The 13,283-nt window shown below is 41.6% G+C and overlaps 1 protein-coding gene across 1 annotated transcript in view; it reads right to left on the minus strand.

The window, feature by feature from the left end:
- Nucleotides 1-13,283, minus strand: part of SYNE2 (spectrin repeat containing nuclear envelope protein 2) — a 263,282-nt gene that overhangs the window by 91,536 nt on the left and 158,463 nt on the right. Inside the window, exons 67-73 of the mRNA XM_063289046.1 lie at nt 11,878-12,060; nt 9,521-9,649; nt 5,006-5,118; nt 4,050-4,185; nt 3,001-3,129; nt 2,202-2,354; nt 119-328 (exon numbers count right to left, since the gene is read on the minus strand). Coding sequence (XP_063145116.1) covers nt 119-328; nt 2,202-2,354; nt 3,001-3,129; nt 4,050-4,185; nt 5,006-5,118; nt 9,521-9,649; nt 11,878-12,060 — 1,053 coding nt within the window. The remainder of the gene's footprint in view (nt 1-118; nt 329-2,201; nt 2,355-3,000; nt 3,130-4,049; nt 4,186-5,005; nt 5,119-9,520; nt 9,650-11,877; nt 12,061-13,283) is intronic.

Consider the following 13,283-nt stretch of genomic DNA (forward strand, 5'->3'; position numbering starts at 1 on the left):
AAATTTGATCACATATGAATTGATATGAGATCACGGAAAAGGATGAAGTGTGTCTCTTTGGTGAGCAGCTGCTTTAATAGATGTTAAAGGATGAAATAAAGATTTAACTCTGTCATACCTGATAATTGATGTAATGGTCCATCTCAGTTTTCACAGACTCGCTTCTAAAAGCAGCAGCTGTTTGTGTCAACTGGAGCCATGCCTGCAAGTTGCTAAAACACTGGGAAAATCTCTCAGAATTTCCACCAGCAGAGGTGATGGACTTCAGCAGATCATCCTTTTTATCACCAATATCAGTGTGAAGTTTTTGTAGTTCTGCAGAGAGAGTCTGAAACAGAGAGTAGGTGAGACAGGCAAGTAGACATGGTTTTGTAGAATCCATCAATATCCATTTGTTTCTTTCAAGAGAGAAGTTTCAGTATCAGCATGAGACTTGGGCTTTCATATATCTCACCGTCTTGAGAAAGTACTTCATTGTGTTCTCCTTGAACATCTTTGACATGATCTTGAAATTGCAAATAGACTACAGAGATGCCTGTATTGAAAAATCTGCACTGGGTGCCAGCTGCTTACCAGGTAAAATTTAAGGTGGTGGTATTTACTTTAAAGTCCTAAATAACTGAGGGCCTTAATATCTAAAAAAGCAACTCTGCTGTTATAAACCTGTATGGCTGTTAAGATACACAAGAGAGGCCCTTTCATAGATGTTAATATGTTTTCTACTACAGATTAAGGTTACTATGGTAACTAATCATTTTGGCCGGGTGAAGAGGTTAAATTTAATTGTCCCCTTTTCACATGTTAGTTGCATTGCCTAAGGGAGGAACTTGCCTGAACTTGTTTTAGTTTCAGTTTCCCTTCTGTGTAGGCTTGCAGAGAATATGCAGCTGAGAGATATCTCTCCTCTCAGCAAACAGCCTTTAAATATGCTTGTTTTCTGTAAATAGAATTATTTTTATAGAAATGCCTGGTGTGTGACTTTTCTGATCTCTCCTGGGCCAAAAGCTTTCCTAGCAATCTGCTAACAATAGATACCTCAGTAGTCAGAGGCTCATCTTTCTGACACACAGGAGATGGCCTTCTCCTGCACTGCTCCTTGGCTATGGAACACATTCCTTCAGAAACTGTATTTAACCCCTGCTCTCTCAACATATAGAATGGTGCATCTCTTTCACCAGGACTTCAAGTGCTAAAGTATTTAGTATCAGTTTAAGGGATAATTTGTGTTTTTAACTTTCTATACTTGTTTTTTGTTTGTAAATTTTATTAGCTGCTTAAGCATTTTCTGGAACAGAAAAACAACTAGTCAATAAATTTTTCTGGTATTTATCTGAGTACGATGTCCTCATACTTTTTTTGCCCTTTGAAAACAAGGAGGGATGTGCAAATGGAACTGGAATTGTATAAGCCTATAGTTCAGATACAATAATAGTTTTGAATGCTGTGAAGCAGGAGCAGATAATCCATGTCAACTGACAGATTTTCAATGTCATAAAGTCCTAAAACACATGCATTAAGCCTCTGCTAGGCTTAATCTATTATAAAATAGAAAACCTTATCCCCATCACCCAAAATGTAAGAATTTCAGCTCTGCATCCTCTGATAATATAAATGTGTCACTTGCACACCCCCTGTGGCCCATGAAAGCAACAAAGACCCCCCAAAGTGTGGGTGCCTGTCCCTCCAAAGTAGTCCACTTTTGCTTGGAAGGAAATGTACACTTCCTGACATTCACTCCAATACTTGGGAGCAGATCTGAGCAGATGGCTATGGAAGAAACCAACAAAAATTGCTGTTCCTCACCCACTGCTTCATGAGCCAAGAATTGTATCAACAAATTCAAAGAAATGCATAATTAGAAGAGAAACTGCATTTCAATCCAGTCCTGTTAGTTCAGTAAGTATAAACTAGATCAGATGGTACTAAAATGAAAACTGATCCCAATTGTCCAGAATCTAGACCAGCAACCCTTTTAAACTTCCGAGATTTTCTCAGACATTCCCCAATTTTTCAATCATATCTCTGCAATTTTAGTGGCTAGAAATTTGCATTTGTTTCTTCCTTTTAAATGAAAGCCAGCATTCTCAGGAAACCACTGCATCTAATGCCACGTGATGAATGTTTTGTGAAATTATGCAAAGATATAAAGTATACACTGCTTTGGACCTCATGAATTCATAGGTACTCCCACTTGTACTGACTTCATAAAGCACTTGCTGTACAGGAGCTTCTTCACTGGAGAGCACACAGGTGCCTAACATCTGCTCCATGTTGTTCAGGCAGCGGCTGATTGCCAGAAGCAACTCAAAGAGTTTCTGATCCAGGCTTAATGCATTTTCTCCAGTTTCATTTTCCTACAAAATGGGGAGAGACAAGTTTTCAGTTCTCTAAAGACCTTGCTACTTATGTGGAAGCAGCATATGAGCCAGGGTAAATATATTCATGCTGGCACTGCAGTAGATATATCTGTGGCTCATTATTATTTTTATTTATTTAGAAAACAGGAAGCAGCTTATACTATGTCAGATCATCTGTCCATCTACCTGAAGGCTGTCTACACTAACTGGGAAACAAAAATGGGAAGATGCTAGAGAAGGGCCATCTATATTGGGCATTACAGGGAACTTGAAAGTGATCTCTAGGGTGACCTGATGTAGAGGACAACAGCACTTTGCATTATTTTCATAGTTAGTAAAAGTAATCATATCATTAGGTCCAACATTTCTCACTCTCACATGAGAAACTGCACTTTCCAAAATTCTGGCCTGAAGTCCACTGTTTAACGTTTACAATGCAAATACATACAGAAGACAACAATTTTCAAGAACTAAGTTGTGAGTCTACAAAATATTGAACACTTATTCTAAATTGCCTTTATCATACAGTCATTTTATGGGTGGTTAATTGGACTGAGAATAGATATTTCACGATGCCAAAGCTGGATCCTGTTCAACAGCCATGGTGGCCACTTAACGTAACTCTGAGAAATGCCTTCAGTACCTGTATCTGAGAAGATGCTTCCTGGCTTAGGTTGTCAAGTTGTGCTGTGTATGTTTTCAGCTCCTCAACAGTTGGAGCTCTCACACTCGATGTAGCACCCAGAGGCAGAATATTTATTTTGGTAGTGACCTAACATTTGGAAAAGCAAAATGTGTTTAGACAAGTGCTCCAGATTAAACTCATGGTGATATATAATGTTATTTCAAAAAAATAAAAATTAAAAAATACATGACCAACAAGTATAATTTAAAGCTAAAAGACCATTATCATATTCTAGACATGGTGGGTCTAGTCAAGCAGCTGGCTTGAAATCTGCTGACAACAGTAACTATGGCATCTGTTGCATCCACAAAAAGTATACTATGATTCAGGGAAAGGGACATGAGTATATCTGGTTGCAAACACAGTTCTGCTCATGTCTCTCCTACTCAACAAATGAGAATACTTGAAGGAGAGAGTGAAAGCATATTGACTAGTTCTGTATAGATGCTTCTTCTCAAGCCATGGACTCTCTGGAGCTAAATGTCAGTTAGAATCAATAGATTAGGTCAGTTGATCCAATTTCCCTGATTACACAACATATAATATTTATATAGCATAAATATTAATGGTATGGATGGGGAACACAAAAACACCTCCCTATGTGATAAGAGAGTGTGGAGGGGACATGGAATTGTGTGACTGCATATCTGCTGTTCAGACATCTTCCCTGCTGGGCATTCAACAGGGCTCTAGAGAACACTGAAGTCTGTGTTTAGGGCTATTTCATTCTGCGGAGAATCCTAGGCCAATCAAGCCAGTCAGGATTTTCCTTCATGTGGAGAAGCATATATACATTTTTTTTTACATATACATTTTTTTTGATGTTATCACTGAATATCCTGCTGGTGGGATGGAGTGTGCTTGGAATATATATTGTTGCCATATGGGAGAGTGGATACCCAGCACACCTGCTTGGCTCCCTCACATTTGCTTTTAACACCTGAAGGTGCTTATGCTTCTTATATCTTTAATCTCCAAGTGAATAGGAATAAAGGTTATATACTAACCTGAGCTTCATCAAATTGACAGCAAGGGGCATTCTTCCTGAATAGTAGTTCTTCTTGTAAATATTGCCACTTATCACCTGTTTGGTCCTTTGGAGTCAGTCCAAGAGGCTCATTTCCGGTGCTGACTGTCTCATGGCTGGATTTGCATCACATCCCCATTATGAGTAGATAAATATAGTGAGGCAAAGGCAACAAAAAATGGATAGTGAATACAAGAATGTGCAGAAGATAAATGTCACACCAAAGACTTAACGATTCCAGCATCCTACTTCCAACATGGATATAGAGATGCAAATGAAGAAATGGGACCTATACAATTGTCACTGAAAGCTGCAACTTCATGTTTTCTCCCCGTTTTCCCAGCAATCTACAGAATGCATGCCAAGATTATATTATGATCTCACATAGGTTCTCAGTGTATTACTGTAGTGGGAAAAAAGGAAGTAGCAGATGCTGCTTTGAGCAGAAGCCATTATGATTCCAAGATAAGTTCAATTAAATGCAGGGTAGAGAACTTTGGGTCCTCCAGATATTTTGGAGTAAAATTCTTGCAGTTCTTTATCAATGGCCATAGTGGCTAGGTCTGATGGGAAATGAAATCCAAACATCTGGAGAATAATTGGTTACCTATCTTTGCAGTAAAGAAAGTGATGAAGAGACCAAAGGTAAGGAAAAGAGGTTTCTACTATCTCCTCCTTCAACCCACTCTGCACTGCATTATATTTGGTTCTTTTGAGTTGAGCTTGTCTCTGGTGATTACATGGACATGATCATGTAATTTTTCTGGCAACAGTGTGGAAGGCACTGTACCACTGTCTTCGTTCAAGATTTTTTGTTTTTACTTCTTGTCTGCAGACTTGGGGTTCCCTAACAGGCTCCTATTCAAGTACTAACAAGGTCCAATCATGCTTTGTTTTTGAGGTTAGCCAAGGTGGGCTAGGTACTGCCAACTGTACCTTGTTTGTAGTTCCAGAACTGTGCTGTGCCTAGGGTGAGGCTGGATTTTCTCCATGTACACTTCTAGGAAGTCAATGAGATTGTTTTGCTCAGACAACTTTAGCATCAGTTCCTTCAGGAAAAATAAAAACAGAAAATAAGGAAAACTGAAGTGTAAGAAGTAGGGGTTTGTCAACAGAAATGCCTTATACCATTTCATCATACAATTGCCAGATGCTATAGGAATCAGATTGGGAAATTCAGATGTTGGTTTCTTGATTTTCAGAGATCAACAGTCAGAAGGGGGAACTGCAAAAAACTCTCCTACTGCATCCCAGAAGAACTAAGTAAAGCAGCTGGCCCTAGAAGGTCAATCCCGCACCATTGTGTAATTTAATTTAATTTATTGGATTTGGTATGGCTGACTACTCCAGAAGACTCTGGGTGGCTTACAAACACACACACACACACACACACACACACCAGTAAAACAGTTAAAACATCTAGTTCTGCTATACTTCCTCAGTGCAGCAAGCTAGACTAAGCTTCTGTTCAGTCAGATAGTGTCCTGTTCAGACTATGAGATGGCCAGGCAGAATTACTATTAAATTATTTGTTGTTTATTCGTTCAGTTGCTTCTGACTCTTCGTGACTTCATGGACCAGCCCACGCCAGAGCTTCCTGTTGGTTGTTGCCACCCTCAGCTCCCCCAAGGATGAGTCCGTCACCTCTAGAACATATTAAATTATTTACAATAACTTAAATTATTTACAATAACTATTTACAACAGCAAAAAGTCCTTGTAATAGATTAGGCAACACAATTCAATCAAGACCACCCTGGCAGTAAAGGATGACCAGGCAAGTCTGCAGGTTCAGATTGTGGCAAAACAGTGAGGCAGAACTCAGCTAATTCTCTTATTGAAGCTGTAAGACCCAGTGAAGCTAGAGCACGTGGCAAGGAGGAGGCTTGAGGCATGAGTCTGCAAATGGGTGCACATGTTGGACTAGGCTGGAGCACAGAGGCTAGGCAAAGCTGGACTGAAGCGTCTAGGCAAGGCTTGGATATGGAGACAAGGCTGGACTTTGCTGGAGTGTCAAGGCAAGGCTTGGATCTGGAGACAAGGCTGGACTTGGCTGGAACATCTAGGTAAGGCTTGGATCTGGAGACAAGGCTGGACTTGGCTGGAGTGTGGAGGCAAGGCTCGGATCTGGAGACAAGGCTGGACTTGACAGGAACATCATGACAAGGCTTGAAGCTGGAGGCAAGACCGAATTGTGCTGGAGCAATGAGACAAGGCTTGGAACTGGATGCAAGGCTGTGCTTGGCAGGGACGGCAAGGAGAGGCTCGACTGGAGTGGCGTGTGCAGGAAGCAGGTCTGTGACAACAGAAGGGGCTGGCTCTGGTTCCATGCTGGCTACAGGCAAGGCTCCCGACTGGTATAAGGACTCTTCCACAGATGCTGTGAGCTTGAAGGATCGGTTGTCTCTGACAGCTTGCTCTTGGCACGCCTGCCTTTTAAAATGATCCTTTCCATGCCTTTTCTCACCTGCAGCCAATCAAGCTGCCTTTTGATTCGCGTGCTTCTTTGCTCTTCTTTCTCAAGCACTGATTGGAGGATTCAAACCTCTCTCCGAAGTTTGTCCAATCAGCGTCTCTGGTTTCTTCCACTTTGCTGATTCAGTTCTGGTTTTTATTTCTCCAAATCCTTCCTGATAAGTTTCGTTTTCCCCTTCTGACTCAAGATAACTTTCGTTTTCAGAATCAGAAGCAGGCTCAAACCTCACAGATAGCTAGTTTTACCTTATGAGATAACCAGTGTTACACAAACATATTGCCTGGTTAAAATCTGACTGCTGCCTTCTGACCATCACACCATTTTTATTATTCTTGAGTCCATCTTCCTGTTCTAACTGGCTTGCTTTCAAAGTGGCTGTGCCAACTTTTGAAGGGACAGAGGTAAGATCATAAATGGCAATAGGGCAACTCCTTCTCCCCTGAATGTTGGCTTGAGGTCTTCATATCGTAAGTTCAATGCAGTTGATGTCCATAACCAACAGGCTTTTGGGTGAGCTCTTTTACAAGAGCAAAAAGAGGAAGAGGGAGAGTGCTGAAGGGACCAGGAATGCACCAGCCCTGTCATCTCTTATCAGTTGGGCAGACACCATAGACAAATATACCAACTAATCAGAGGAAAAATATACCAATGAATCAGATATACCAACAATGGACAAATATGCCAATCAGTGGACAAACATACCGACAGAGCAGAGGAATACCCATGGGGTCACCACTTTCAGGACTCATAGCAGGGACCGTAATGCAGCGTCTAAAAACTATAGCACTCCCACACATACAACCAAAAGTATGGATCCCATATGCATATGACACCTTTGTCATAATAAAAAAGGAATAACTAGAGAAGACGCATAAAACAATCAACAACATCTTCAAAGGAATAAAATTCACAAGGGAAGAAGAAAACAACAACACACTACCCTTCCTGGATATCTTCATCAGCAGAGGAAACAACAGCAAATTAGAATCGCAAGTCTATCGAAAAACAACCATGCTAACGAGTGCTCCATTACCAAAGTAACAACCCAACCTCCCACAAGAGGAGCTGTGTATGAACATTATTCAGATGAGCACAAACTCACTGAAGCAACCCTGAACACCAGAAAAAGGAAACAGACTGCCTATACAACATCTTCCAACAAAATGGATACCCACGCAACTTTATCAAAAAGTGCCTCACCACTCAACCCGCTACAGCACAGCCAAAACAAGCTATGAAAAGGATAACACTGTCATACATCAAAAACATCTCGGAAACAACCAACAGACTGTTACAACCACATGGCATTATCATAGCACACAAACCAACTAAAGCCCTCCAAAACTTCTTAAGTAACCCAAAAGACTCAGCAGCCCAAGAAGAAAAAGCAGGAGTCATCTACAACATACAGCGTAAGTACTGTAGAAGCCACTATGTAGGACAGATCAGCAGAAGACTAGCAGAGCACATCCATGAACACCAACTAGCAGTCAGAAGACATGATGAAAATTCCTTAATCTCACAACACATGGACAGACTCAACCATAGCTTCAACTGGGAAACTGTGAGTATCCTAGACAAAGCTAAATCCAAAAATGCTAAGGAATTCCTGGAAGCTTGGCATTCAGACAAATCAGCCATCAATAGAGACATAGAGACAAACCATATTTACACACCATTCAAAAGAGACAGTAAAAAAGCTAAGAAGGAAACAAAAAGACCAGAACACATCCTCTCCATCAACCAACACCCAGATAATCAGGGATTAACACCAGACAAACAATCAAGCAGAAAACAAACAAGCACAAAACAATACTCTAATCAAGGAACTACCAAGGAGAAAACCACACCCCCAACGCTGTCAGGGCAAGTCACTGTATATAAACAGGGAGCAAGTGAATTACACCCAGAATCATATTGGTAACCAGTACAGCTTATGAAGCAGGGATGTCATGGGTCTTGGTATGCTTGTCACTGCCAATGCCACTGCATATTGGACCAGTTGAAGCTGCCAAGTGGTTTTCAAGGGCAGTCTCATGTAGAATGCATTGCAATAGTGGAGTTGTGAGGTGAATAGGGGATGAGTGACTGTCTGAAGGGCACCCCGATCTAGGAAAGGATGCTACTGGTGCACCAGATGAAGCAAAGACCTTCCTGGACATAGCTGCCACGTGCTCATCAAGCAGGAGCTGTGAGTCCAGGAAGTTCCCCAAACTGCGCACCACCCTTGAATGGGGAAGTACTACCTCATCCAAGGTCAGAGATGAAATATCCCAAGATCTGGGTGGTCCAAATACCCACAGCCACTTGATCTTGGTAGGATTGAGCTGGAGATGGTTCCTCTCCCAGAACTTTCATGTAGTTGCTGAACAAGAGAGGACACTTCATTAAGCCCTGTGGCACCCCACAAAGGAGGTGCCTAGGGAACACCCTCTCCCTCCCAGCCAGCACTGACTGGAACCAGTCCTGAAGGAAGGAGGAGAACCGTCATAAAATGGTGCTACTGACTCCCAACCCCTGGAGTGAATTCAGAGAGACACAGTAATTGACAGTATCAAAAGCCACTGAGAGATCAACAAGCACAAGGATAGATGCACTCCATCCTGGCTCCACCACATGTCATGAACGTTCTGATATTTCCAGGCTCAGCTTTACTTAGCCTCCAATAATTCATGTAACAGGGAAGGGAAAGGAAAGCTATTTTTGAAATGTAGGCTGCATTTTGTGTTCTGCCTAAGGCTGCAAAGGGCATGTTAATGGCATTATGATTTCCCCAAAATTTGAAGAGTCAATATTGTCAGTCTCTCCTTGCATTTTGTGGGTCTGGGACAGTGGGGTTAAAGAGTGAAAACAGTCCTTTGCAAGGCTAAAGATATGTAACATTTTCACCATCCATGGGCCAGAAATCAATTTCTAGAGGACCAGATCTGACTGATGGTCTCTCCACTTCTGTAAGAACAGAAAACGAAAAATTACCTGCTGATGCTGTAAATCATTAGGTCTACCGAACAGAGGCCTGTCTGAGGTCACACTTGGAAATGAACTAGAGGAGTCAAAATGAAGAAACTGTGGGAACTTGACAGAGGTCTTTTCATCAGTGCTCATCTTTAAAGAGAGAGAATACCATTTTTTTTAGAAGAAGCTTACAGTAGTGTTTTATTATAAAGATGAAGAGAACATGTGCACACTTTATATTTTCTAATGCTACTTTTTTAATCAAGTAGAAGCATCACAGTAAAAATACACTTGTAAGAACCTTTCTCTGAGGAAAATATACACAGAAAGAATGACTGGAAAGGACTAGGAAACACTTCCATTTGCTAAAGAATAGAAGGAGAGAAGCAGGAGGTTCTTAATCATTCCTCAACTTGCTACTTCTCCCTATAGCCTTCCTACTCCTGGCACTTTTCTCTCAGAATGGCAAGAAGGCTGGCCAAGATAGACAGATGGATAGTAGGAAAAGGATAACAGACAAAAAGCAACTAATGGGGGAAGGACTTCATGCTGCTTCCTGCCCACGGCTTCTCTCCTTTAAATTCCTATTCCTGCATTCATGTTATCCACCAAGTGTGGCTGGAACGCTGCATGTTAGAATCGCAGGAAGCTGCCATATATTGAGTCAGAGCACTGATCCACCCAGTCCAATACTGCTGACAGTGACTGGTAGGAGTTCTCAAGAGTTTGGGGCAGGAGGTTTCTCTTTCTGGAAATACATGAATTGAATCTGGGACCTTCTTCCTGCCAGACATGCCCACCACTGTGGACTATGCTTGAGCCTGATGTTGCTACACAAATGTCTACTTTAAATCGAATCTGGAACTCTCTGGCAGCCTACAGTGAAGACAGAGAAGCAAAATAATGTTTTTATTCATCATTGTCAACTTTTCTCTTCTGAGGTGACTTGGAGGCCATGTGAAGATACTTCAGTTTCATTGTCACAGTCCGTGCTGCTCATTTATTCATCCCTGCTGTGGCAATCAAGTTCTCCCTCTCTCTCTCTCCCCCCACCCCCCAGGAGCAAAGGGGTCTCTGCATGAAGTAAACCTGGAGCACTTTTGTGCAGCGTTTCAAAAATGGTTTACATAACAGTTTTAATAATTGTTGCTATTCTTGCCCCAAATACATTATCACCGAGGCCATGTCATCTCTAAGCACAAAGAAAAGAATCTTGCAGAGAACAAAGTCCGATTATGGGCACTTATGAACAGACAATCATAAGGAACTGGGGAGGTAGGCCCAACGGCAGAGTGTAATATTCCATTTGTACTCTTCTCTGATTCAGTGTTTTTGTTCCTTATAAAAAAAAAAGGCCTTTTTTGCAGTCAGAGTCCACACATATAAGACAGTCTGAATCTACCTTCGAATGGCTGGGATTATCACAGCTTTTCTTAATGCTTAGCAAAATAATTATGTGAATGTACATCCTTATGCTGACAAAACAATACCATCAGCACAGAAGTAGAAGATATTAGCAGGCTGGGGGGCGGGGGAATACAACATCTGTAGAAATAAAACGAAGACTTGGGAGGGAGGGAGGAAGCTCACTGTATTCCTTAACTTTTAGGAATGCATATCCAGGAACAGAGCATGGCTGGCTAACAGTCATGTTGAACTGCAACTGTCTACATTGCAATGTTTTGTAATATGTCCTGTTTGTGGATGCTAACTAACCCTGACAACTTAATGGAATCTCCATCCTGAGAGACAGTTTGCCTTTGGATGCCACATGCTAGAAACAAACTACAGGGAAAGAAGCAAAATATAAAAAAGGATTGCTACTTATGAGGAACTATTTTGAAGCCTGTCATTGATATGCCTGAGGTTGTTATGTTTTCCCCCATCAACAAACCTACAGGGCAGGAACAGTTTTTTTTTAAAAGACAACACTTTTCAGCAAAATATAATGCATGATTTTCTGATCAATAGACATAGCATTAAGTAGAGCTGAAGAGGCAAGTAATGACAACACATACATCCCCACAGGCTAGCCATTCCCCAACCTATGGCTCTGTAAATGTGTTGGGAATTCAGGGAGTTGTGATCCCAGAGCAGATGCAGGGCTCCAAGTTTTTGGAAGGCTGGAATTAGTCCTCATTATTATGCAGGGGATACACAAATACACACCCTTTCCACCAGTTGTTTCCAATAAGTGGGCGTCAATTACCAGAATTCCCCAAGGCTGAGAATTCTCGGAGCTTGAAATCCACATAAATGGAGAGCACCAGGTTGGGGAAGTCTGCTTTCCACAAACGCAATAACAGTGTTTGTGATTCCACAGTCCGGCAGAATCATAATCATGGTGGCTCTTCAAGTTTCTTGATGTTTCAGTTTACCTGTTCTTCTGTGTATTTGTCTTGGAGCATGCTCTGGACTTTTTCCAACTTGCACTTCACATCTTTAAGTTTCAAGGAAAGGTTCTCTGTTTCTTGCTCGAGGCCTGAGCTATTGCTAGTGGACGTGCTTTTGCAATCCTCCAATAACCACATGACTTTCTGTTCAATTTCTGATAACATCACCTGAGGAAGTCAAGTTAATCATTCACAAAACATTTATTTGTGGAAGGGACCTAAAGTTAACGGCTGACAGCTCCAATGCCTGGGAAGGCCCATCTAGAAGCAACTCCCTTTTCCCCCCTTCAGGCTTCCGAAAATGAGGCGGGGTGAAGGAATCAAGGGTGGAAATTTGTGCAAAAGGATCTGTGTACTCAGTTCAGGTACTTGTCACAAAATTCTCAGCTAGACAAATGTTCAGAGGAGCTCTCTTTTTTTACTATATATTTCGTGGATCTCAGTTTTCTAGTAGAAAGGGAAAAGAGCCACAGACCGCACAAATCTGAAGGCTGGCCTCACCTAATGACATCTGTGTACAGATTCCATCCTACAACCGTTCTGTAAATGTCTACCTGAGGTGATTTTCTTCCAGTCCTGACTTTCTCCTTCCACATATTTATTTATTAATCATTGCAACTGTTACACTGCTTCAATCTGGTTGACTTTTACCAGGGTAAAAGCCAAACAATACAACCAATAAGATCAAACAAATAACAACAGCGCAGAACATCTCATAATACCACAGGGTCCCCACAGCGCACTCTTTCTATCCAGGACAAGCATTCCCACACTTCACTCTGCTCCTTCAGTCTCCAAAAACTCTTTAGAAAAGCCCGGTCTTAATAAGCTTCTGAAAGATCACCAAGAAAGGGGCCAATCTTGCTGCTGGAGCAAGTTGTTTCACTCAAGAGGCTCCCCAAGGGAGAACGTTCCCCTCTGACCCCATCCCACCACCCTTCTCCTTGACAGGAAAGACTTTCAGCACACACTCTCTGCTTGCACAGGCAGATTCTACCTAGAGGAGGTGTCTTGAAGATCACCAGGACTCAAGCCTAAAAATATATTCTGATCAAGAGCACTAATGGACTTGAAACATTTTCACTGCTTTTTTTGTTACTTTCAGGGTGGTTGTTGTCATTTCCCTTACAATTTTGATCTACAGTCACAACCCTTTATAGCAGTGTTTCTCAACCTTGGCAACTTTAAGATGTCTGGACTTCAACTCCCAGCATGGCTGGCTGGGGAATTCTGGGAGTTGAAGTCCAGACATCTTAAAGTTGCCAAGGTTGAGAAACTCTATTTTATAGAGTAAAATCAACACAACCCTCTTTTCAGAAGCTTGCTGTCTGAAATATTGACAATAGGGATGCATGCAAAAGAGAAAAAAGGCATCACACAGAGTGACCAGA

This window comes from Candoia aspera, chromosome 1, assembly GCF_035149785.1.
Source record: "Candoia aspera isolate rCanAsp1 chromosome 1, rCanAsp1.hap2, whole genome shotgun sequence".
NCBI lineage: Eukaryota > Metazoa > Chordata > Lepidosauria > Squamata > Boidae > Candoia > Candoia aspera.